The sequence below is a fragment of the Rhipicephalus microplus genome, unplaced genomic scaffold (assembly GCF_043290135.1).
Source record: "Rhipicephalus microplus isolate Deutch F79 unplaced genomic scaffold, USDA_Rmic scaffold_17, whole genome shotgun sequence".
In the NCBI taxonomy this organism is placed as follows: domain Eukaryota; kingdom Metazoa; phylum Arthropoda; class Arachnida; order Ixodida; family Ixodidae; genus Rhipicephalus; species Rhipicephalus microplus.
This window is the reverse complement of record NW_027464590.1, coordinates 5071723-5096531: the sequence shown is the minus strand read 5'-3', so window position 1 is coordinate 5096531 and position 24809 is coordinate 5071723. Positions and strand designations below refer to the sequence as shown.

The window sequence follows — 24809 nt, the reverse complement described above, 5'->3', positions numbered from 1 at the left end:
AGGATTGCTACAACGAGATTCGACTGCATAGTGTAGTACTTTCGGAGAAGTGCTAAAGGTTGATAATTTGAACAACCATGAAAAAAAGAAGATTCAAATGAACAATCCACAAAATGAAAGTAAGCTCATGCTATGCAGACAAATAACAAAGAAGTAAGGTAGATCCCCACCAAGGAGCCTTTGCAACAAGGTAATCAAGCCTGCCTCCCAACACACAAACAGCAGTATAATAAAAATTCAAAAGCTCAGTTATTACGAAGTTTTATAAGATGTCCATGGGCAATACAGTAATTTGACAATGAAAAGTGGCAAAGGACTTCATACTTTAGCCAACAGATGATTCATTGGCACAGTCATTTCCCTTCTTCCTTGTATAATGTGTTTTGCAAATTTTACTTGCTCTATTATCGCAGCAGCAGCGCAATATCTTCTTATTTTCCAGCATTGGTTTACACTTGCACTCTGAGCACTGGGTGGGTAGGTGCCCATTTGTATGCATTTCTTTTACTGAGAAATCATGTTCACACGTGCACATGTTGGCACATCTTTCCATTTGTGCCACACAACTTTAGCCACATGACAAATGTATTTCATATACCCCTTTAGCACTGCATTCTGCATATGATTTCGTGTAGTGCTTCTTGCACCCTGTTTTCGTGGCCACCTATGAACGTGCACAAGACTGCAAGCTCCTTAAGCATCAAAAACTTCACCTCAACTCCATGTCGTTTCCCAACCTTCTTGTGGTGGTACAGCATTGTATACACATGGGCCATAACTATATATGTCTTATCGACCTTCACCCTTCGAGAAGGAACATTAGAGTTTCTGGCCTTCGACAAAGCCCCTGCACCCTCGTAGCACAAGCACAGCCAAACTTTTTGAACTGGGCATGCGCAAAGGGGCATTGTCTAATACTGCTACAACAAAATTTTCGCCACGATGAATAATTTGCGATTCCCTGTCAGCTGCCCATCAAGTACACAGTTCGCTGGTGTGCCGCCGAGCTGGTGAGCTCGGCGGGCACATTGGCGATGGGTCATCCTAACCCGCTTGACTTCTTCGCTACGCAGTTCTTCATGCTGCCCTGGATCCTGATGCTACTGCAGAAATTCGACCAGCCTACCCGGTCTCCACTACCATGCGGCGCTGACCACCTGCATGTGAACGCGTCACCTCGCCATGACGGGGTGCGCCAGCCCGGCCTGTACTGTGCACTAAAATGCGCATCACCGCCAAACGCTATCACTACGGTTGCCTCGTGGTCATCAGCTGGAATCTTGGATTTCGGGCACGCTATCTTCTGACAGCGCCACCGTTCCTTGGAGCACCAATATAAACCCTGGGCAGACGCTCACTGTGCCTAGTGGGCTCGGCGGCACACCGGCGATGGGTCATCCTAACCCGCTTGACTTCTTCACTACGCAGGTAACGAATTACCACTGTCTTTACGCTAAGCGAACTGGATGCCGATCATTACTTGTTCTGCTGAGCCCACGGCGCTCCATCTCTGTAGTTCTCGGTTGTGCCAAAAATGCTGTTGAAATTGTTGTTATTAGCAGGTGATATTGAGACTAATCCTGGACCTAGGAATGAACACTGTGTGGTGCCTAAGTGGTGCCTAGTGAGATGCTTGATATACTGAAGACGTTGCAATCTGGGCAGTCGGCCATGATTGAGCAGTTAGGTTCAATCAGATCAACCCTTGATGAACATGAAAAATGTTCCATGACCTGAGCTCGCGGTTGACCAAAATAGAATCACACTTACTATCCCTTTCAAATGTTCAGTCTCAATTTGAAATCATTGGAAGTGTTGCCACTAACAGCGCTGCTCAGGTAACTAGGCTGTCTTACCGGATTAGCCACATGGAAAGCACATCCCGAAAGCGCAACCTGATCTTTTACGGGTTCAGTGATGTGCGAAACGAGGTGTGGCGTGTTGGTGAAGAACTGGTTACCGATCACTGTCACAAAAGCCTGAGCATGACTATTCAAAGTCGTGACATAGAACGTGCCCATAGACTCGGAGCTTATCGTGATTGGAAATGGCGACCGATAATAGTAAAATTTCCCCACTTCAAGGATAAAGAAGCACTCCTTTCGTCTAGAAGTAAACTGAAAGGCACAAAATACGGCATCAGTGAAGACTTTGCCCCGGAAATTCGTGTAGCCAGAAGGCGCCTTATCGAATTTGGAAAAGCACAGCACTCCCCGTTTAAGCTCCGTTATGACAAGCTTATCTGTGGCAGAAAAACATATGTATTTGATCAGGCTAAGCCGTTGGTTTTCGAACCTCAGGCCTAGCAACGGGCGCAAAAGCCACGAAGACCGAATCAGAGTGTTAAGCATGATCTCTCACTGCTTTACACTAACATTTGCAGCTAGATGCCAAAACGCGATCCGTTATGCACCTTGATCTCTTCTAGCAACGTCATTCTGTTGACGAAAACGGGGCTAACCTCTAACATACTTGATTCCGAGATTCATCCTGATCGGCCAGATTTTGATATCTTTCGCAAGGACCACTTTGATGATAACCGTGGGGGCGGTGTGGCGATTCCCACACATCGTTTGCTTAAGTGCTCTGCTGTAAATGTTAAAAATTCTCTGGAAATGGTTTGGACGTGCTGCCACGCCACTTCACCGCACATGTTAATCGGCTGTTGCTACCGTCCACCAAGTGCCGATAGCTCCTTTCTTTCGTCTTTTCACGAAGCATTGTTAGAACTAACAACAACCTATCCCAACACTCCCGTCTTATTATTCGGTGATTTCAATTTTCCTTCAATAGATTGGAGTAATGTTGCATCATGTCTTGCACATGTTAAGCGGTTTATTGGCGGACACTCAGCGATGATTAACGACAGCGACAGTCAATGCGGGGAGCGACTCTCTGCGCGAGCTGCTCTCCTTCTTGTGAAAAGGGCGACCCACTAGAAGGCGCTGAAGAGGACAACCCACTGTTCAAAGGCTTTACCACAACTACCCCGGGTACGAAAAGGGAGCCGCCTGGCGACCTAACAGGTGGTTACAATGAGCGGGTCATAATAGGCCTTCAGGCGCTCCAGGTTAACAATGTCGCGTCCTCGACGACGCATGTCCGAAGATGGTTCGATGGGTTCAATCAAGTAGTTGACTGGGGAAGTGCATTTGACGACACGGTAGGGGCCTTCGTATTTGGGCAATAGTTTTGAAGATAGGCCAGTTGCAGTAGTAGGGATCGAGAGCCACACGAGCGCTCCAGGGAGGAATGTGGGCGCAGTAGTGCTGGCGTCAGCGCGAATGACTTTTTGCCGCTCTTGATCATGCGCTGTAAATGTCCTTGCAAGCTCTCGACACTCTTCAGCAAGCTTGGCTGTAGCAGAAATGGGCACCCACTCGGACGGATCTGGCTTGTACGGAAGTATAGTGTCGATGGTGTGCGACGGGTGCCTTCCATATAATAAAAAGAAAGGTGAAAAGCCAGTAGTGCTTTGAGGGGCGGTGTTATATGCGTAGGTGACGAAGGGTAGAATGTCATCCCGATTTGTGTGATCGGCGGCGACGTACTTGGAAAGCATGTCGCCGAGCGTACGGTTGAAGCGTTCCGTGAGGCCATTCGTCTGCGGGTGGTAAGTAGCAGTTTTGCGGTGAACAACGTTACACTCTTTGAGAATGGCTTCGACGACTTCAGACAGGAAGACGCGGCCTCGATCACTGAGCAGTTCCTGAGGTGGACCGTGTCGCAGCATGAATCGTTGGAGCAGGAAGGAGGCCACATCGCTCGCTGTAGCCGCGGGGAGAGCGGCAGTTTCGGCGTATCGCGTGAGGTGGTCCACAGCAACAATGGCCCAGCGGTTACCAGCTGACGTTAGTGGAAGTGGCCCATACAAATCGATGCCAACGCGCCCAAACGGCCTGGCAGGGCAAGGTAGAGGTTGCAGACCTACCGGTGACAGTTGCGTTGAAGTTTTGCGGCGCTGACATTCTATGCAGGAGCGAACGAATTTCTGCACGTAGCGGTACATGCCGCGCCAAAAGTACCGTTGGCGAATGCGGTGGTAAGTCTTCGATACCCCGGAGTGCGCACATTGCGGATCAGAATGAAAGAATTCGCATATGTCAGAGCGCAGACTGCGAGGTATGACTAGTAGCCACTGGCGGCCGTCACCGTTGTAATTGCGTCGGTGGAGGAGGTCGTCGCGAACCGCGAAATGGTGGGCTTGACGACGCAACGCGCGAGTGGATGGAGTGGATGGATCAGTCAGCAAGTCTATCAGTGAGGCAATCCATTGATCCTTGCGCTGTTCAGTAGCAATGACATGAACGCTAATCGAAGAAATGGCAAGGTGAGACACTGAGTTGTTGGCATTGTTGTCAGGCAAGAGAGAGCGCAACAGGGCGTCGGCGTCAGCATGTTGCCTTCCATTGCGGTATAGCACGCGGATGTCATAGTCTTGCAGGCGAAGTGCCCACCGGGCGAGACGGCCTGAGGGATCTTTCAATGACGACAACCAGCATAGTGCGTGGTGGTCGGTGACGACATCAAATGGGCGACCATACAAATAAGGTCGGAACTTTGCAAGGGCCCAGACGATTGCCAAACATTCCTTTTCGGTGACTGTGTAATTAGTCTCGGCTTTAGTAAGCGTACGGCTCGCGTACGCCACGACATATTCCGGGAACCCTGGTTTGCGCTGCGCAAGGACAGCGCCGACACCACTGGCATCCGTGTGTACCTCTGTAGGGGCCAAAGGGTCGTAGTGGCGGAGTATGGGAGGCGACGTCAACAAACGACGAAGTGTTCTGAAAGCGTTGTCGCACTGTGATGACCACGAATGAAGAGGCCCGTTACTTCCGAGAAGCTTCGTCAGAGGCGATATGATAGTCGCGAAGTTTCGAATGAAGCGCCGAAAGTAGGAACACAGTCCTACGAAAATGTGCAGTTCCTTGACGGATGTCGGCTTTGGGAACTCGGTCACGGCCCGAAGCTTGGCTAGATCAGGGAGAATTCCGTCCTTGGACACGACGTAGCCGAGTATTGTCAGCTGCCGAGCTGCAAATTGGCACTTCTTTAGGTTAAGTTGCAGACTGGCGTCACTCAGACGCGTTAAAACACATGCCGCAGGCGTTGAAGGTGCGTGGAGAAGTCCGGAGCGAAAACGACGACGTCGTCGAGGTAGCACAGGCACGTGTGCCATTTCAGGTCACGCAGAACGATATCCATCATGCGCTCAAAGGTGGCGGGCCCATTGCACAGCCCAAACGGCATAACGTTGAACTCGTACAAGCCGTCGGGAGTGACAAAAGCGGTCTTCGGTCGAGCGTCCTCAGGCATAGGTACTTGCCAGTACCCTGAGCGCAAATCGAGGGATGAAAAGAATTCTGCTCCTTGCAGGCTGTCAATCGCGTCATCTACCCGCGGTAGTGGATACACGTCCTTACGAGTGATCTTGTTGAGGCGTCGGTAGTCCACACAGAACCGCACAGAACCGTCGTTCTTCGTGACGAGAACGACAGGAGATGCCCAGGGGCTGCTAGAGGGGCGAATAACATCGCGGCGAAGCATGTCGTCGACTTGCTCGTTGATTACACGGCGTTCTGTGGGAGATACGCGATATGGACGTTGCCGCAGCGGTGGCTGTGCGCCTGTGTCGATGCGATGCGTAACGGTGGATGTGCGGCCGTGAGAAGGTTGAGCGACATCGAAAGAAGAGCGGAATTCTTCCAACAGGCCCAAAAGCTGGGAACGCTGGCCCTGCGTAAGGTCGTCGGGTATGCAGGGACCGAAGTAATGAAAAAAGCGATTATTTCGAGTTGCTAAACGAACTGGTTCATCCTCGGCTGGGCAAAAGCATAAACAGGTCGTTAAAGAATACAACTCATTAAAAGCACGCGACAAGCGTGACTACTATTCGACTACCATACCAAATATGCTGCAGTCTAACCCGCGCCGTTTTTGGAAAACGATTAAGCCTGATAATAAAAGTGCCATTTCACTGTGTGATAACATGGGGACACCCATTGCCGATTCCGAAGTTCCCGACGCACTGAATCTAGCGTTTTGTTCAGTGTTCACAAAAGCAAGTTCAGATGCATTACCACACTTTCCATATTTCAATTTTCCTCCAATGGAGGGTATTGAATTCAGGGCAGAGGGCATTGTCAAGGTCATTGACTCCCTGAAGTGTTCTTCATCCTGCGGTATTGATGGAATCAACGTGAAAGCACTAAAAAGTACAAAATATGCATGCAGTGCAATTTTTTGTATTATCTTTCAGCACTCACTTGACACAGGTACAGTGCCAGATGATTAAAGGACAGGCAAGGTCATTCCAATCTTCAAAAAAGGTGACCGGTCTTCCCCTGGAAACTACCGTCCCATTTCCCTCACCAGCATATGCTCCAAGATCATGGAACACGTCATCTACTTTTAAGGAGAGATGAGAGTCGAAAAATCGCGTTTTTAGCGAAATTTCTCGTATTTCTGAATTTTATTGCATTGTAACTTCAAACCTTCATTCATCTGTGAAAACTTCCAAACTAAATTCGAACCGCAAAATGCAAACAAATGTGTATGAAGAAATCGCCGTGGCTCAAAATTTCGTGAATTTGCGCCAATATTGGCCAGCTTTGACTGCGCGCTGCTCCCCGTCGCAGTGCTGCCCGCCATCGCGATCGGTTGGGAAAGTTGCGTCCGGCCTTTTCCTACAGCTCCGATGACCGCCAGTTTCATACGTGGGCAAAAAAAAATAAAAAACGAGGCCTTTTTATCACGTGGTTTGAGCGGTTTGAAACGCTTGGCACCCTAAGCCGCATCGCCACTGGCTACCGAGTCATTGTCAGCTGTGTTGGTGGCGGCCATCGGCATTTGGTCCGTCTGCTTTTCTGCGCGTCTACGCATATTTCCGCGGTGACAAGCCCGAAAAAGTGCAACGTGAGACCGCAGAAGTTTTGAACGAAGCACAAGTTCAAGGGAAGGCGGCGTAAAGCGCCCCGAACGACGGCGACGAACGACAACGCGCCTACGTGTGCTAGGCCTGACGGCGGCATCGACGAGTGCGCGAGCGACAGTGGCTGCGATGAAGGGATTGACGCTGCGCGTTCTTTCGTCAGTGCTTCGGAAAAGAAGCTTGGCTTCTTCGAAAAAGACGAAAGACAGCGCGATGAGGTTTGTGCAACGACAGTTTTTTGCGACACTCTCTTGCTGACGACACTTGTGGCAGGTGCGGCATGCCCTGCTTGCGGTATTCAGAAACTTGCCGTTCGGGAGCCAGCAGAAAAGCGCAAGGGACTTTTGTCGCTCCTCGAACTTCATTGCCAAAACAGCGAATGCTCAGCGACTGTTCTTTCGTGCTCCTATACGTCACTGCGTGTTACGGCGAACGGCAGCAGCCGAGTGAGCGAACGGTACGACAGTGGGAGCTCCCGAGATAGTTTCGCTGTAAATGTGAAAGCGGTGGTGGGTGCACGCAATGTCGGCATTGGGCATGAGCAATTGTCGAGATTTTGCTCCATTATTGGACTCCCAAAGCCAACGCACCACCGAGGATTTTTTTCCATAGCAAAGAAGGTGCACACCGCTGCCATGGCAGCTGTGAGTGATAACTTGCGCCGATCCAGAGAGTTGACGAAAGAAGTAGCAGGCGAAACTGATGTGGCTGTTATGTTCGACGGCACTTGGCAGAAGACGGGCCACAAAAGCCACAACGGGATTGGCGCAGTTATCTCCTTAGATACTGACCTCTGCTTAGACTTCGAGGTCATATCAAATTACTGCGTGACATGCAGTAGGCACAAGTATATGGGCCCAGACGAGGAAGTGTGGCAGGCATTCCATGGCCCAGTCTGTGAAAAAAATGCAGACTGTTCCTCCCATGCCATGGAAACGGAGGCTGCGATGCGCACTTGGCAGAGAACATTGACTTATGACACCCCACTGCATTTCATGACATTTTTGAGTGACGGTGACAGCAAAGCATATAGTGCAGTTGCAGAGTCAAAAGTCTATGGTGCTGTCAATATAGAAAAAGAAGACTGCACTAATCATGTGGCCAAGAGACATGGCACCGCGCTACGGAAGCTGCATGTGCCATTACCACGAGGGCAGAAAATGAAAGAGCCAGCCATTCAGAAGCTCCAAACATATCATCAGATTGCCATAACAAGCAACAGGGGAAGTGTACGGGATATGTACACTACAGTATGGGCTTCGTACTTCCACTCATGCTCCAATGACAATGCTGGCAGCCACAAGTTTTGCCCTGCAGGAACAGAGTCGTGGTGCAAACGTCAACACGCTGAAGCACTTGGTGAACCTGCACCACGCCACACACCTCTCCTGATAAAAGCACAGGGATTGGCTGTTTTGCCCATTTATAAGCGGCTAACGGATGAGAAGCTCCTTGCTCGAAGCATCAAAGGGAAAACCCAGAACGCATCAAAATCCCTGAACAGCAAAATTTGGCTACTTTGCCCACAGACTAAGTTTGTCTCCCGAACGATTGTCGATACTGCCGCAGCTATGGCAATCCTGTGGTTCAACAAGGGTCGTGCTAATTTCGAGCACATCCTGGAAGAGCTCAACATACTGCCATCTAGAGATCTAGTTACTTTCAGTGATTCCCGCGATGCGAGGCGCATCAAGAAAATGTCTGAGTGTCTGACAGCAGAAGCAAGGGCCCATTGTCGTCGAGGAGTGAAAAGGGCACGGCTAGAAGAGAGTGCTCGCAAGGACCGTGAGAGCACAACCTATGCTGCAGGACAGTTCTGTAACTTGCAGTGCTTTTCAAAGTTCTGTTGAACATTATGGCCAAAGATTATGCATTTCTAACAACTCTGTGATAAAAAAAAAAAGGTTTCAAACTTTCAAATGCGTTTTTCTCCTTTTGCAGTTTTGTGTGATCTGTGCTTCTTATACACGCTAGTTTGTATACTTAGAATTGTCATACCTCTATGAAATTTTGCACATAGCATGATGAAGGTCCAGAGAGTGCAAGTATCTATTCAGATTGTCAGTGCTGCTTGATTATGTTTTTCAAAAATTACATAACATCGAAAGCCTTTGGCAACTAGAGCCATAGTAAATTTTTCTATTTTATTATTGTATTTCACCTTTTTACACACAAAATTAATATAGTTTTTTGCCCTCTACAGTTCCAAAGGATCATAGCTATATCTGCATGCTTTATCTCAAATTTTTATAGGTCAGAATTGTTGCATAACAATGGCCATAATTTTGCAGTATCTGACCTGCAGAAAGAAAACCAAGATATCTACATGAAAATAAATGACGTATTTGAAAAGAGGAGAAAAACTCTATTAGCATGCCATTTTGTGTTAAATTCAGACTCTTATTAAAGAAAATCGTATTTCGAGTAGCATCTCCCCTTAACACCAAGAAATGTACCTTTGCTAGCAAGACAATCAAGGTTCTCGGCTACCTTGTCAGCAAAGAAGGAATTCGGTCCGACCCCGAGAAGCTTGCCGCTGTCCTCGATTTTCCCCGTCCACTACGTCTAAGGACCTGCGCAGCTTTCTTGGGTTATCTTCTTACTTCCGGCGCTTCATACGTGGTTTTGCGGAACTTGCGTCTCCGCTTCATCAACTCCTCGCAAAGAACGTCCCCTTCATTTGGTCCGAAGACTGCGAAAGCGCTTTCACGGCATTGAAGCAAGCCCTCACGTCGGATCCGGTACTGTGCCACTTCGATTCCACCGCACCCACCATCTTTCACACCGACGCAAGTTGTCATGGTCTTGGTGTGGTACTCTTCCAGCGTGACAAAAACTCACGCGAACGGGTCGTTGCTTACGCAAGTCGTGCTCTTACCGCTCCAGAAAAGAACTACACTATCACCGAGCAGGAGTGCCTTGCTGTTGTTTGGGCAGTGCAAAGATTCCGACCATATCTTCACGGCCGTCATTTTACCGTCGTGACCGACCATAACGCTCTATGCTGGCTTTCATCGCTGGAAAACTTATCGGGTCGCCTTGGTCGCTGGGCGCTCCGCTTGCAGGAGTACGATTTCGATGTCGCCTACAGATCTGGGAAGAAGCATCAAGATGCTGATGCTCTATCGCGCTGTCCTTTGCCCAGCGGAAGCGATTCACCATCGATACTCCAAAACCACAGCACCTCTCCAATCGCAGCGCTAAGTTAATCACCTGCCACCCTATCCGTCCTTGTTTCACAACAACGTGTCGACCCATACTGCCGCACCATTGTTGACCGCTTGACCGGCTCTACTACTCCTCCACACGGCAGACTCCGTCGACAACTTAAACAATTTAAGCTTGTCGGTGATGCTTTATGTCGCTACATTTACCACATCGATGGCAACAAGTGGGTACCCGTCATCCCACATTCTCTGCAACGTGAAGTTCTGGAAGCCTTTCATGATGATCCAACCGCTGCTCATCTACGCTACCACAAGACTTACGACAAAATTCGAAGTCGTTTTTTTTTGGCCTAGCCTCTCTTCAGCCGTCGCTAAGTACGTCGCCTCCTGTGTCCATTGCCAACGGCAAAAACGACCGACAACTGCTCCGGCTGGCTTAATGCAACCTCTTCCTTGCCCGCCTCACCTTTTGAAGTCGTTGGAATTGACTTGTATGGCCCTCTTCCTATACCATCCAATGAGAATCGCTGGATTGTCACGGCAGTCGACCAGCTTACCCGCTACGCAGAAACAGCTTCTATACCATCTGGGACTGCCACTGAGATCGCCGATTTCTTTCTTCGCCACATCTTTTTGCGTCATGGAGCTCCACGCATTCTCCTCAGTGATCGTGGCAAAGTCTTCCTATCTTCCATTGTCGAGCAAGTTTTGCGTGCCTCGAACACTGTTCACAAGACCACTTTTAGCTACCACCCGCAGACCAACGGATTGACTGAAGGGTTTCATCGGGCCCTATCGGACTTGATCGCCATGTACATTCACCCCAACCACACCAACTGGGATGCAATTCTACGCTTCGTGACCTTCGCCTATAATACGGCTGCTCAACGCACTACCAGCTTTTCTCCCTTATTTCTAGTCCATGGTCGCTCGCCGAGTTTCGCTCTGAATGTCTCTATCCTTTCGGCCCCTGCACCCTCGACGGCTCCTTTCTCTGAAGAATTTCTATCTCGTCTCGCACACTGCCGTCACCACGCCCGTGTTAACACCGGCCTCTCTTAAGACACTCGAAAATCTCGCTACGACTCGTCTCGCCGTGTTGCGAGTTTTTCCCCTGGTGACGAAGTTCTTCTATGGACTCCACTACGCGTCCCCGGCCTATGCGACAAATTCATCAGGCGCTTCATTGGGCCATACACGGTGGTCGAACAGACATCTCCTGTAAATTACCGCGTTTCTCCTCTTAGCGCCAGTCCTGATCATCGTTGCCGAGGAACAGAGATAGTGCACGTATCTCGTTTAAAGCCTTATGCGCGATGCATTTCATAATACTGTCAAGCGACCAGGCAGCCGCTTTCACTGCGCGGGGGAATTAGTGTGAGCGCAACAAGCGAATGACTTTATTCTCTTTGTAATCATCATCACCTGCACATAATCTAAAAATATCATCACCAGCGTGATTTAGCTCGAGCCTGGCCGAATTATACCGGTTCCTCACAATATTACCAAGTATTACGAAATTGGAATGTGACGATTGTTCAGCTGTGAAGGAACTAACTTTCAGTTAGAAACAGGCCGTATTTCAGCTGGTTCAAGCTGCAATAAAGCCTGCAGCTGACAATATGCAGCTCGAATCAGGCTTATTGTCTGCTTTGTTGCTTGGAGGTGTGCTCCATGTTGGCGACTTACAAATCTGCTCATTGGTCCCACTGTAACTCGTATTACTAACTTATATTACTAAGTATTACAAAATTGGAATGCGACGATTGTTCAGCTGTGAAGGGACTAACTTTCAGTTAGAAACAGGCCGTATTTCAGCTGGTTCAAGCTGCAATAAAGCCTGCAGCTGACAATATGCAGCTCGAATTAGGCTTATTGCCTGCTTTGTTGCTTGGAGGTGTGCTTCATGTCGGCGAGCTACAAGTTGGCTGACTTCGCGCTTTTTCCGCGCCAAACTGTTGCTGTTACACACGAGCTATCGTGTTCATCTTGGTCTCGTTTGGAAGGGTCGTTTTTCATCTTTAATTTCCCGCCACCGCTGGCTCACCTTGCTCATTAGTTCTTTAGTGATAACGCATCATCAAAAGCACTAGCGCGTGATTCAATTGGCTGCTTGGGGCACGTGAGGCATCCGATTGGCCAAGGGGCGCTTTCGGCGCGTGCTTCACCATCGTGAGGCGCACAGACATGCGCCATTTTGTCATGATGCTACTGACTGCTTGCGGAAGTAAAGAAGTTCCGTGCTACAGTAATTTGTGACGCGGGTTTGGCGGTGGTTCGTTCGCTGTGAACTTCAGAAAGATCCCCGCTATGGCTCAGGACAACGAGGATAACGAACTCGACGCGGTAAACGGCGGTTGCCCAATCACCGGTGTAGGCCTAACGCACGTACGAGCCCGTTGGTTGCCGACAACGTTACTGAGAACACTTGTGTTTTGCAGCGTCATCAGTTAAAGGACGGCAAGTAAAAAGCAGAAGTGAAGCTACCAGAGATATCAATCTTTGTAGTGACAGAACGGAAGTGCAGTCTTATCGCTAAACCCGCCGATGTTGTGGTTCCCCCCGCCTGACGAAAGGACCTTGAACTGCGCGACGGGTCGTCAGAGTGGAATACGCCGCGCGTCGACGAACAACAGAAAGTCAATCCGTTCGCAGTGATCATGCTCGCGGTCCTCGCAATGAAGGCTACTGGCAACAGGTAGACTGCTTTTAACAATGTGTTCGCAACGTTGTCGCAATCTCCGCCCGAAAATGCGGCAGTCTACCGTGAAAAGGAAACTAACACCTCGGCACTTGTGTAGCCTCAAAATTGATGAGCGAGGGAGCAACTTTGGTTCGCCACACTTACTCTGGACAAGCGGGAAAACATCGTTGCGTTATTCGACTGATCGTGGATGACGCACGCACATTTGTCGCACATCGCCGTCAGTACAGTCACCGAACTGATAAGCGGCCTCGCGGCAGACGAGCACACGGCGACAACTTGCTACAGGACTAGAAGAAACGACACGCTCGTACAATCAGTCCTATTACATTCCCGGTACATATTAACCGACTAAACGTATGTGTGCCATGATTTTTTTCCTTAAAACTGCGAAATTAAGTTTTAACAGCATTATTCTCGAAGCACAGATTTTGACCACTTTCTTTTGCATGTTCGGTAAAAATGGACCTAGGACAGCTCGAGCTGTAATTGTTTTTGCACAATGTAGCTAAATGTGCACAAAAAACATTGCTGGGAGCCTATTTTTAATGGGCAGCTACATTTTTTTTTATTTTATTATAAAAATTTCTGTATTCGGTTACATGCAATAAACTTTACTGTGCTGTAATTCGAGAAGTACTCGTTCAATTTTCGATCAACTTGCACCATTGCACTCCTTAGGCTTTCTAGCATTCATTCATATGTCAATGGCTGTGTAGTTACAAGCGCATACATTTTTACAGTTAAAAATGTTACAATTCTTTGTTTTCTTTATTTTCTCAAAATGGCGATTTTGTACACCCTGCATGAAAATTACTGCAATATATCTGAAACTATTACAGATAGCAGAATATTTTATTTTGCAGATGAAGCTATATGTTTGGAGCACACAACATAGGAAGCAGATTTTCGATTTCTCTTGATGCAAATTTTTCAAACTAGTCTTTTGTATGCCCACACAATGGCCACATTCAGGGCTGTGAAGTTTAGTGTACTGTAAAGTAAGAAATATAGACCCATTCGAAAAAGTGCTTCTTATGTTGCATGTCTTATGCTTTCTACTGTCAATCCCTATGTTATTTATAAATTTTTGACAGGTGGTTATTTTTCCATTCTGGCAAGAATATAAATTGTTATCTTGATTATTTATTTAACTAATGAAGCTACAGAAAAAATAACTACATTTTTAGAAACCAGAGAACAAACTAAGTAAGCATGCCAACTTCTGTCACACTTGGCTCAAAAATAAATGAGAGAGCCCTAAGAACCTTGGTCCCCCCTTAAAAATGAACCAGACCGTTACACACGATAAAAAAGCATTTATTCTCAGAAAAAGTGAAACTCTGCAAAATTCCACCATCTGAAAACATCATTTTAATTATATTCGAAATGAATGCACTAGAGCAACAGATGTGACCATGTAACTTTCATCATCCACTATACTTCTGCTTTGACCCCGGAGTCCTTCTTTCTGTAGTCTCCATCAAGTGTCACAGTTCGAGAGGAAGTTGCTGTGATTTCACGATGACAAGTCACAAGTCACCTCGAAGGTCAGGTTTGCCACTTGCATAAAACTTGCGACAGATGAGACGACCTCACCTGCTAAATTGTTGTATCGGAGCTTTGTGCCTTTCTGATGGCTCTTCAAGGCAAATTACCCAATTGTTGCGATACCAAACATCTTCTACAATACAGTGGAACCCTGATTACACAACTTTCAAGAGACCAAGTAGAACAGTCATATAACCCAGGCGTCATGTAATCGAAAAAGAAACCCGCCCGCATTTTCTTACGGGGGGAACTCCAGTAAGTGCGTTACAAAGTGGAGGGGGGGATCGCGTGAACATTGCGCAATTGGGTATAGTTTGTGAATGTTTAAAGGGGGACGCGGCTTTGGGATCGCGAAAAATGGCAAAAAAATCGATTTTTTGAAACTCAAGCTTTCAGTTTCTGGAACCCTTTTTCTATCTGGTTCCAAAATATCTACACTGAAAACCGCACAGAAGTGCTTCGGAAAATTCGTTTCACCCACCTAGGTAGCAAAACTTTTTTTGGAATTGGCAAGAAAACGGCGATTTTCAAAAAATTATAGCTTCGCGATGTTTGGGCCGGGAGCAGACTTCTTGGGCTCACAGGAAAGAGCATTTCTCAGTGTTTAACTTTCCTGCCTCACCTGGCTCCTTCCTTCAACAACAAGCGAGCCAAAAGCAAATGTTTGAAGGTCGTTTTGAGGCCCTTGATTGGCCGTGGCCGCCATGTTGCCTCAGCTCGCCTCGCCATTGGCCCGATGCTCGCTCCGGGAGATTGTCGTCTGCTGCTTGTGCGTCGCGAGGACATGGCTCTCGAAAATCACCACTTCGTGACGTGTTCACGGCTTGATAATCACTTAAGATATAACTACGCTTTAGTTACGAGCACCAAGCGGATGCACGATCATGTTACTACGAGCGGGAGCGCAGTCTACGAGCGCCGCGCGTCATCGGAGTCGTCTTTAGCCCTAACTCCGCCGACAGCGAGACTGCGGGCAGGAACGACGCGCTAGCGCATTCGTGCCGACGTGCTTCTTTGCAAGCAATGAAGCTGAAAGCGGCGGCCCAATCTGATTGCTACGAGTGGCCGCACCGGATGCACGATCAGATTACTACGAGCGGGCGCGCGGCGGTCTACAAGTGCGGCGCGTCATCGGAGTCTGCTTTAGGCCTAACTCCTCTGACAGCGAGACTGCGAGCAGGAGCGGCGCGCAAGCGCACTCTTGGCGACGTGCTTCTTTGCAAGTAATGTACCACATCACTCGCTAGCTCCTCTGAATCACGTACGCATCGCGTACGTTTTACGCATCGGCAGCGGACAACACAGTCAAGCTCGTCAGCCCCCCCCCCCTCACTACCATGGATTGCTCGGAACAGCGGCTAGCAGTTTCGCGCGTCGTCATTCGAAAATGCGATGCCAATGCAGTGCGTGCCGATTTTTTGTCTTCGTAGTTACACATTTCGCACATCGTCATCGAACGCCGCCGGCAAGTGCATTACGCGCCGGCTGCACTGTCCGCGCGGCAGCGCACCCCACGGTCATATGGAGTGCTGTCAATAAGCTTTTGTGATGCGATTCAGACGTGCTTGGAGCCGTGCTTGATATCGCCACGAACGTCTATGAATGTTCCGAGGTTAATGAATTGCTGTAGATTAGAGTTTCCGCGACCGGCTGTACGATGATGCGTTTCACAGCTAGAGCGGCAAAAGAGCACGTATGAATCAGGGGAAAGAATTTTTATATGCCCGTTTTACGTCATTAAATATACTGCTAAAAATTCCTGTGCCACCAGTTTTCTGCCCATAACTGTTATTTGGAAAGAAGGCATGGGCTGTCATGGTGTGATCCATTTTTCTGATGCAATAAACCTCTCTCTAAATAAAGAAATGTTCAGTGGATATTTATAATCAAGAACGTAATTACACTAATTACAACTTCGGCACAAAAATATGTGTAATCAATTCAGTATATGGTCTCATTCAATTACAATCTTTTCTGTCATGCCTATCACACCACTCCTTCACACAAAGAACTTGGTTTGAAATCCATACTTGTTCTTTGTAAAACATGAAAAGGAAATTATGGGGGAAAAAAAAAGGGCAACCAAGGCACACTGGTCAGAGACCAGATACCTGAAAAGTCAAATATCACAAGACAAACCTAAGATCACAATCTTAAGGTGTTTTAGAGACGTAAAAAAAAGTTGAAACTTTAAATGCAGTTTTCTCAATACTGTTTTTTTGGCATTACACTCAGATCGTGGAGCAGATATCTGGGCAACCACTGTACGGATTTTGATTCCGTTTATTTTTGTAATGCTCCTTGAACTGTGCTTCAGGGGGCTGCGATCCTAGTTTTTCATTGTACTTCTTAAAGAATTTTTTTATAGAGTTTCTTGTTTGTAGTGCAAGTGTGCTCATTGCAGTGTCGCTGGAGAAAACATAAACTACAAGTTTTAGTGTTGCAAATAAGTTATTTTGAGAACGCAGCCCCCTTCAACATACATTTGGCAGTGGATACAGCAATTACCAACTATTTTTGTCATTTTATAAATCCTCCAGCCCCTCCACAAGGTTCAATTGAAAAATAATTTGTCTCTCATTAAGTATTTGTGCTATCGCCTCGAAATTTTTTTGGATGCATGGTGAGGCCATTCTTAGTGTCTGTGCCGATTTTCATCATCATCCGACCAGAAACAAGAAAGTTCGTTCTCAGAGGCACGTCCCCCCTTAACCGTTATTACACCTTTGTTGTTCTTATTCATTAAATGAAGGAGAGTGGTATGACGCTGATGTTGGCTTGTGCCCCACTACTGATTGAAGGTAATGTTGCTTCCATCACATCTACTCGAGTCAAGGAAAGCATCAAGTCAAGCGAAAGCCAAGTAAAGACTCCCTTGTTTGAGTGAATTCCGAATGCACGATCCAGTGCCTAGACATACAGGGTGGCCAGCGAACGGTTTTGCAGGGCAAGCGGTCCATTTTTTACTAGCCGACACTGCCTGCGTTGGCCTTGTGAGAGGAGAGAAGGGGAAAGAAGCGAGTTTTGCGGAAGTCTTCCTGGGCCGGCACAAATTGTGTGCATGCGGCACGACACGCGAGCATGCGCAGTGGGGGTGTGGACGGTGCAGTTGCCAAAGCGCGACATTGTGTAATTAAGAAATGATCCGCATTTAAAACTAAGCTTTAGGCAGCGACACTCAGCCTTGCCCAAAAAACTGGTACAGACTAATTGTATGTTGCTAATTGTATGTAGGCTAATTGTATGTTGTTCAGCAGCGTTGGCGGCCACCCACCACGGAGCCCAACGAGGGGACGCTACAAGTTTGCGGATGCTGAAACCTGCAGACGCCAGCCGTACAACGCCACTATAACCCAATGCGCCTAGACCAAGGTAGGATATTTGCACAGGGTTAACCCTAGCCGCCAGGAAGTTTGGAAGTAAGCGGAAGAGAGTAGAAGACAGGACAGATAAACAGTAAGAGATAAAGACGAAGATGTAGGGAGAAATAGATAGGAAAAGGCGACTGCCGATTTTTCCTGGGTGGGTCAGCCCAGAGGTGCCGTCTACGTGAAGCCGGGGCCAAAGGGGTGTGTTGCCTCTGCCGGGGGGCCTTAAAGGTCCAATCACCCAGCGTCGGCTCAACCCCCAGGATCCCCTTTTCCCCGGACACGGCAAAGCCACGCACGGCTAGGCGTGGGAGAGAGCCGAAACCCCCCCGTTAGCTCGGGTCCGTGGTGTCACTACACACCAAACACTTACTTGCGCAGGCGCCCCTGCGGGCAACGATATTCAGTCAGCTGTGGTACAAAAATATAGCATCTATCCTTACACAGTCCGCTCGATCACGCATACCTGCAGTAAGGGAGGCAGCGGCTGCAATCGCCGTCACGCTTTCTGCGGTTGCGAGGTCTTTCGCAGCAACAGCGTTGTCCGAAGTCAGAGTCACAAGGGGCGACATTGTTTCCTGGCTGATCATTGAAGTATTATAGTTGAGCCCGCTTATAACGAAACTAAGCATGACGCGGCATCCGTTTGTTGTATCCCTAAGTTTGTAGTAAATGAAACCCAGCTTTTAAAAAACGTTGCGAGTGAAAACACAAACGTTTTTTGGCTGAAAAAGTTCGTGATGCACGTGTTTCGAAGAGCAGAAGTGATAAGGACGGTCTCGAATTCATTCAAAATGGCAGTGTGCTCGTTCACTGAGGTCCGTGCCATAAGCTGCACGAGGCCCTGGCTCCAAAGTTGCGTGTTCTCACAATCCGATTCCTCCAAATCCCTCTCTCCACGTACTTCATTCACGATGCCCCAATCCATGCACGGTTCCGCAGTGTCGGCATCATCATCGGCCGTAATTAAACAATCGCAACAGATTTCCAACCCGCTCTCCAAGGTCGGAGTCGACGACGCACTGCCACAAATCGCCGCCGTAGTTTGGAAGTTTCAGACTCGGCATCGGGCCCAATGTCGACAAAATCGGCCTCGCAAAAAAAGTTTCGCGCGCATGTAGTCGTCACCGCCGCACACGAAATGTTCACCATCTTCACAGCTGAATACCGAGACTCCCGAAACGACAAGTTGGTTGCTAGGTGGTCAACAGCTATGAGCAAACACTCCGCAACGTGGCACCTAACGTGCGGATCACGCTCAAGCCAAGTAGTCACACTTTTGACGTTTTGTTGAGCGGCAGAAAAAAGCGTGCTAGTGCTCCCAACGGCCATCATGACCACACACGCCCGACACACATGACGAAACGCGTGGAACAGCTCTGGGCTCGTTTCTAGTCAGAAAACGAAACTGATTCAAGCCAGTGTGGCAGGCGTCGCGGAGCGGCGGGAGGAGACGGGCAAAGGGGTTGTGTTCAAGAGAAAAGAGGAGAGCAGACTTGTGAGAGAAGGGCAAGAAGTTGCGATAAAGAGAGAGGAGGATGCGGCGGGAGGGTGACCTTGAAAATCAAAACACACGAGAAGGAGGCAGGTTGGGTAGCTTGCTTGAAAGGTCCGCGAAACTCGCACGTAGAAAAACTTGGAAAAAGTGCCTGCGCGTGCAGAAGTTAAAATAAAGCATGGCCGCCTGGATTGTGGTGCTCAGCAGTGTTCGAAGAATCGGCGGTCGTGCGTGGCCTCAAGAACTTCAATATTTCGCGATTTGCTCCGCACAAATTAACAGCAGTTTTCGCGCTTCCACACGCGAACGGAAGGCATGCTGAGTCGAGTGCGAAGTGAGGGAGAACAAGTCCTGAACACGAAACGAATCGCAAATTCGCTGTAACCGATCAGCGCCACTGATCTTGTTCCTAGTGGTACTTCAAACACTTTGTGGATGAAACCTTATCGAATTTTCTATCCACCCACAACGTGGCCTTAAGGGGACAGGTGCAGTAGTGTGTGTGCCTTTTGTACCGATGAACCGGCTTTCAACCACGGAGCCATTACGATATTCACATATTCTGACGCCCATTGGCAATGGACGCTTGTATGATGCATTATTACTGCAATATTTCATGTTGCATTGTGAAGCATGTATACAGGATGCGTGTGTTTCTGAAGTACAAAAGCTACTTTCACTGCATTTCCAAGCAGAGGAAGTTCTTTTCAATGTTTTAACAAGCTAAGGTATGGCCGTGTGGCAGAACATCCGCTTGCCACGCAAACGACTCGGGTTGAATCCCCAGTTTAGCCCAAACAACCCTGGTTCGGTCTCCACTCTGCTCCAAAACTTTTTATCTTCATTTTTTTATTTGCATTGTTGTGGATTTTTTCGGTCAGGCATAAGATTTTTCGCTCACAACCAATGACGCTGACACATATGCCAGAATTTCTGCAAAACAAGCCCTTTAACGCTGTCACGTTAAAATGTGTTCTGTCAAGTAGGAGCTTTGCTTGCCAAGAGATAAGCAGTGAAACACGATTCCCAGTACAAAACCATTATTAGAGGCAGTTGTTCTATTTCAGCAGTATTACAATTTGAAGAATTTCATTTAATGAGAGTCTACTGTATATCTCCATGCGTAGAAAACATTTTTCATCTCTCAGCTCACCCATTGGCTGTTTGCTCCCTCTTTATTTTCTTGTGATGTTCCTTTCTGTTCTGTCACACAACACACACAAAATAGCACCCGAACTAGCTAGACCAACTTGGTTTCAAAGAGCACGACTTGTGAAAAAAAAATGCACACCTCTGGTGTCCGTTGCAGCAAGTTTCCTGCAAGATAGCGTGGGAGAGAGCTCCTCTTGCAGGGTTGCACGACTGGCCTCGTCCAGCTCAGAAACGGCTTGATGGGGAGGTGTCCTACGGAGGAACCTCGAGCACCCTGAAGGTCCCGCCTGGTCGCCTATGTGGCTTGGCCTGCGGCCGAGGTAACCCTGCGGCACGGGTGCACCTTCGTAGCCCAGGCTGCAGCTGGGGGAACTGCCACCAGTGGTTGACAGTGAGGGACCTAATAAACCGTTGGTGTCTGCATGCAAAGGGTGGAATGAAGCGTTTGATGTATGCAGTCTTATCAATGCGGCCACTGCAATTTTACATACATGAAGTATAAAAACAAGCTGCTCAATAAGTTGCCCTTTTGTAGTGTTGTCTGGTTTTCGTGTTGTATCTCGATATTGACATAACGGTGGCGACGAGTGAACCACGCAAACATGAGTGCTGGGCAGCCCCCCCAAATTAGGAGGTGCGGATGGTATCTGGCCAACGTATCGTGTTCGCCTGGAGGTTTACTTTGAAAGGCATAACATCACAGATACTGTCGAGCCCACATATAACGGCCCCACTTAAAACAAACTTTTGCTTAAAACAAACAATATCCGCGTGACCGTAAAAATATACATTGGTTCAATGGCACAAAATCGCACTTACAACGAACGTCTCCCAGCGCCACTGATCGGTTACAGCGAACGGAGTCAGCGGTGTGCCGACTTCCCAAGAAACCAATTTCAACCAACGATCAGGCATCGGCGACGTGCCCATACATTCTTATTGTGAAACGCCGATTCTGCCTCCGCGCCCCTCTAGTTGCTGCTCTCCTCAACCGCTTTTTGTTACGCACCCCTCCGTCCTTTGTCCCCCCACTACTTTGAGCACCCTGCATCGCCGGACGAGGCCTGTGTTTTCACACTGCCACCAATCTTGGGAAGACCAGTCCGCCACGTACCCCATTTTTGATGGCTGGTACTGTCGTTGACATTGCCGGCCTGGAGTGACCAGACCATTTGCCGAAATTGTCGGCTACTGACTGTATCCGATAGTCTGCGTCTAGTGCACGTGCGTACGCTACCCCACAGATTCTGACAATTTGCTATCCGTTCCGTGTTTAGGATTTGTCCTCGCTCCCTTCACACTCGACTCGGCATTCCCTTCGCACGCGAGCGGAAGCGCAAAAATGGCTGTCCATTTGTGCGAAATGAATCGAAAAATATCGAAGATCGTGAGGCTACGCAAACCCGCCGGCGCAACAAGACGATTTTTTTTATCACAGCCGCCGATTCTTTGAACGCCACCGCGCGCACCGAACGTGCCGACCATGCTTTGACGGCTGCGCACACTGGCACTCTTTTAAAGTTTTTCTACAGGCGAGTTTCGCGGACCTTTCAAGCGAACTACCCAACCTGCCTCCTTCCCGTGTCTTGGTTTTCAAGGTCGCCCGCCCGCCGCATCCTCCTCTCTCTTTATCGCACGGAGGAAGGAATTTTCATTCCCCCGTGCTTAATCGCAACTCCTTGCCCTTCTCTCGCAAGTCTGCTCTCCTCTCTTGATCACAACCCCTTCACCTGTCTCCACTGCTCTGCGACGCCCGCCACGCTGGCTCGAATTAGTTTCGTTTTCCGAATGGAAACGCGCCCAGAGCTGTTCCACGCGTGTGCGCGTCTTGCTCGCTCTTGGTGTGTGTGTGTGTGTGTGTGTGGTCATGATGGCCGGCGGGAGGACTAGCACACTTTTTCGTGCCGCTCAACAAAACGTCCAAAGTATGACCGCTAAGCTAGAGCGTAATCCGCGTGTTAGGTGCCGCGTTGCGAAGCGCTTGCTCATAGCTGTTGACCACCTGGCAGCCAACTTGCCGCTTCAAGAGTCCCGGTATTCAGCTGTGGAGATGGTGAATATTTAGTGCGGCTACATGTGCGCGTAACTATTTTCGCGAAGCCGACTTCGTCGATTGTCAGGCCCGATGCCAAGCCTGAAGCTTCCGAACAGGAGCACTACGGCGGCGATTTGTGGCAGCGCGTCGTCGACTCCGACCTGGGAGAGCTGATGGGACATGTGTTATAATGATTTGATTTCGGCCGATGATGATGCTGACACTGCGGAACTGTGCTCGAATTGGGGCATTGTGAATGAAGCACGTGGCGAGAGCGATTTGGAGGAATCGGATTGCGAGAACGACGAAGCTTTGAAGCCAGCGCCTCATGCAGCTTATGCCACGAGCACAGAGATAGTGCACGTATCTCATTTAAAGCATTATGCGCGATGCATTTCATAATACTGTCAAGCGACCAGGCAGCCGCTTTCACCGAGCGGGGGAATTAGTGTGAGCGCGACAAGCGAATGACTCTTTATTCTCTTTGTAATCATCACCACCTGTACATCTTCTTCGTCTAAGAATATCATCACCAGCGTGATTTAGCTCGAGCCTGGCCGAATAAACCGGTTCCTCACAATATTACTAAGTATTACGAAATTGGAATTTGACGATTGTTCAGCTGTGAAGGGACTGACTTTCACTTAGAAACAGGCTGTATTTCAGCTTGTTCGAGCTGCAATAAAGCCTGCAGCTGACAATATGCAGCTCGAGTCAGGCTTATTGTCTGCTTTGTTGCTTGGAGGTGTGCTCCATGTCGGCGAGTTACAAATCTGCTCATTGGTACCGCTGTAACTCGTGTTACTAACTTATACTACTAAGTATTACAAAATTGGAATGTGACGATTGTTCAGCTGTGCAGGGACTAACTTTCAGTTAGAAACAGGCCGTATTTCAGCTGGTTCAAGCTGCAATAAAGCCTGCAGCTGACAATATGCAGCTCGAATTAGGCTTATTGCCTGCTTTGTTGCTTGGAGGTGTGCTTCATGTCGGCGAGTTACAAGTTGGCCGACAGCCTGCAACACTGCGCTGGAACCACCAGCTACTGGTTCCATCAGCTGCTGGTTCTATCAGCTGCTGGTTCTATCAGCTGCTGGTTTCAACACCTGCTGGAACCACCAGGTACTGGTTCCATCAGCTGCTGGTTTCAACACCCACTGCAACCACCAGCTACTGGTTCCGTCACCTGCTGGTTCCATTACCTCCTGGGAATGTTCTAATAGACCAGCACTGCTGGCAGCAATAGCCAATCAGCAGGAAAGTTTCACCTGTGTCCTGATGGTATGTGAAGCTCTGCAGGTGGTAACTGTCCAGAAGCTTCCACCAACCTTTACAGCAGAAATATTTGCATCACCGTACGAGATGCTTGCTGCGATTTCTAACCAAAATACAGCTGCTTGCACTAGTTCTGAAAAAGCTTGACAAGTTTTTAGAGCACGAAATTTGATGACATCAGAGCGAAAGCTCATTTATTTAAATTAAAAACGTGCTTCAGTGTTCCTCAAAAGCGAGCAGCCATTCTGATGACTTGCAGTGCAAAACATTTCAGCCGGTCATCGCTAGGAACATGGTTGACCAGAACGAATGTTATACGAAAGATGTCCTCTCACCATGAGGCGGTCCCTGGCTGCGACGCTGGCCAGGACTGGCTGCCTCGGGATCCTCGGCGGGCTTGGCCTGCTCGGGGGGGCTCTCCAGGCGCCCCCTCTTGCCACTGCTGTTCTCCCCACCGCTCGAGCCGCTGAGGCCCACCGCTGGGGCTGTGCTGTGGGAAATGAATGTGCACGTTTTTCTTTTTCTGCTTAACTCCGCTCGAGCAAGTGAAACTGCAATGGCAGAATTTTGCTCTTTATAAACAGGCTCTCTCTCTTGCACTGGGTTTACTTAGCGATAAAAGATAACAAGTTTAAGGTCCGACCCAGGTAAATGACCAGCTTTAGAAAAGTACAGACGTAACATTTTCTGGAAGGAGCAAGTTTAGCACAATTATGCTAGCATGGTTACCATGGTAGATAAGTTCCTACCACACAGACTAAAACAGCATCGACATAAAAATGCCGAATGTTTTTCGATTTGAAAGCAAGGATTGCGTCAGCTGCCCACTGCTGATGCAGAGTGCAAATGACTTCATTGCGATGGCAGTCCTCTCGTGAGAATCGATCTACTCAAATGGGAGGCTACCCGGGATACCTAACTTCTACGAGCTAAGCTCCCTAAGGCGTGGATCTGTCCATCCCTTGTATGTACCCGACCACCTATAGTTCCACCTTTGCAAACTTCCCACTACTTCGTACTTGCAAAGATCCCACAACACCCCATCACCAATCGACCACTTCATCAACCATGAAGCCGTTATAATGAAGGCGGAACAAAAGCGACATATAGCTACCACTTACAAAT

General features: G+C 48.5%; 2 protein-coding genes across 12 annotated transcripts in view; one reads left to right on the top strand and one right to left on the bottom strand.

Moving 5' to 3' along the window:
• The window catches only part of LOC142785024 (uncharacterized), a 424940-nt gene that overhangs the window by 179811 nt on the left and 220320 nt on the right, over positions 1-24809 (bottom strand). For 10 of the 11 annotated variants that reach the window (XM_075883440.1, XM_075883442.1, XM_075883443.1 and 7 more), the window contains 2 exons: positions 24020-24174; positions 20514-20792 (listed from right to left, as the gene is read on the bottom strand). In XM_075883440.1, coding sequence (XP_075739555.1) covers positions 20514-20792; positions 24020-24174 — 434 coding nt within the window. The remainder of the gene's footprint in view (positions 1-20513; positions 20793-24019; positions 24175-24809) is intronic. The other variant, XM_075883450.1, reaches the window with a different exon arrangement.
• The window catches only part of LOC142785027 (uncharacterized), a 109104-nt gene continuing 85078 nt past the window's right edge, over positions 784-24809 (top strand). The window contains exon 1 of the transcript XR_012888823.1: positions 784-1428. The gene's annotated coding sequence lies outside the window, so the exon portion shown is untranslated. The remainder of the gene's footprint in view (positions 1429-24809) is intronic.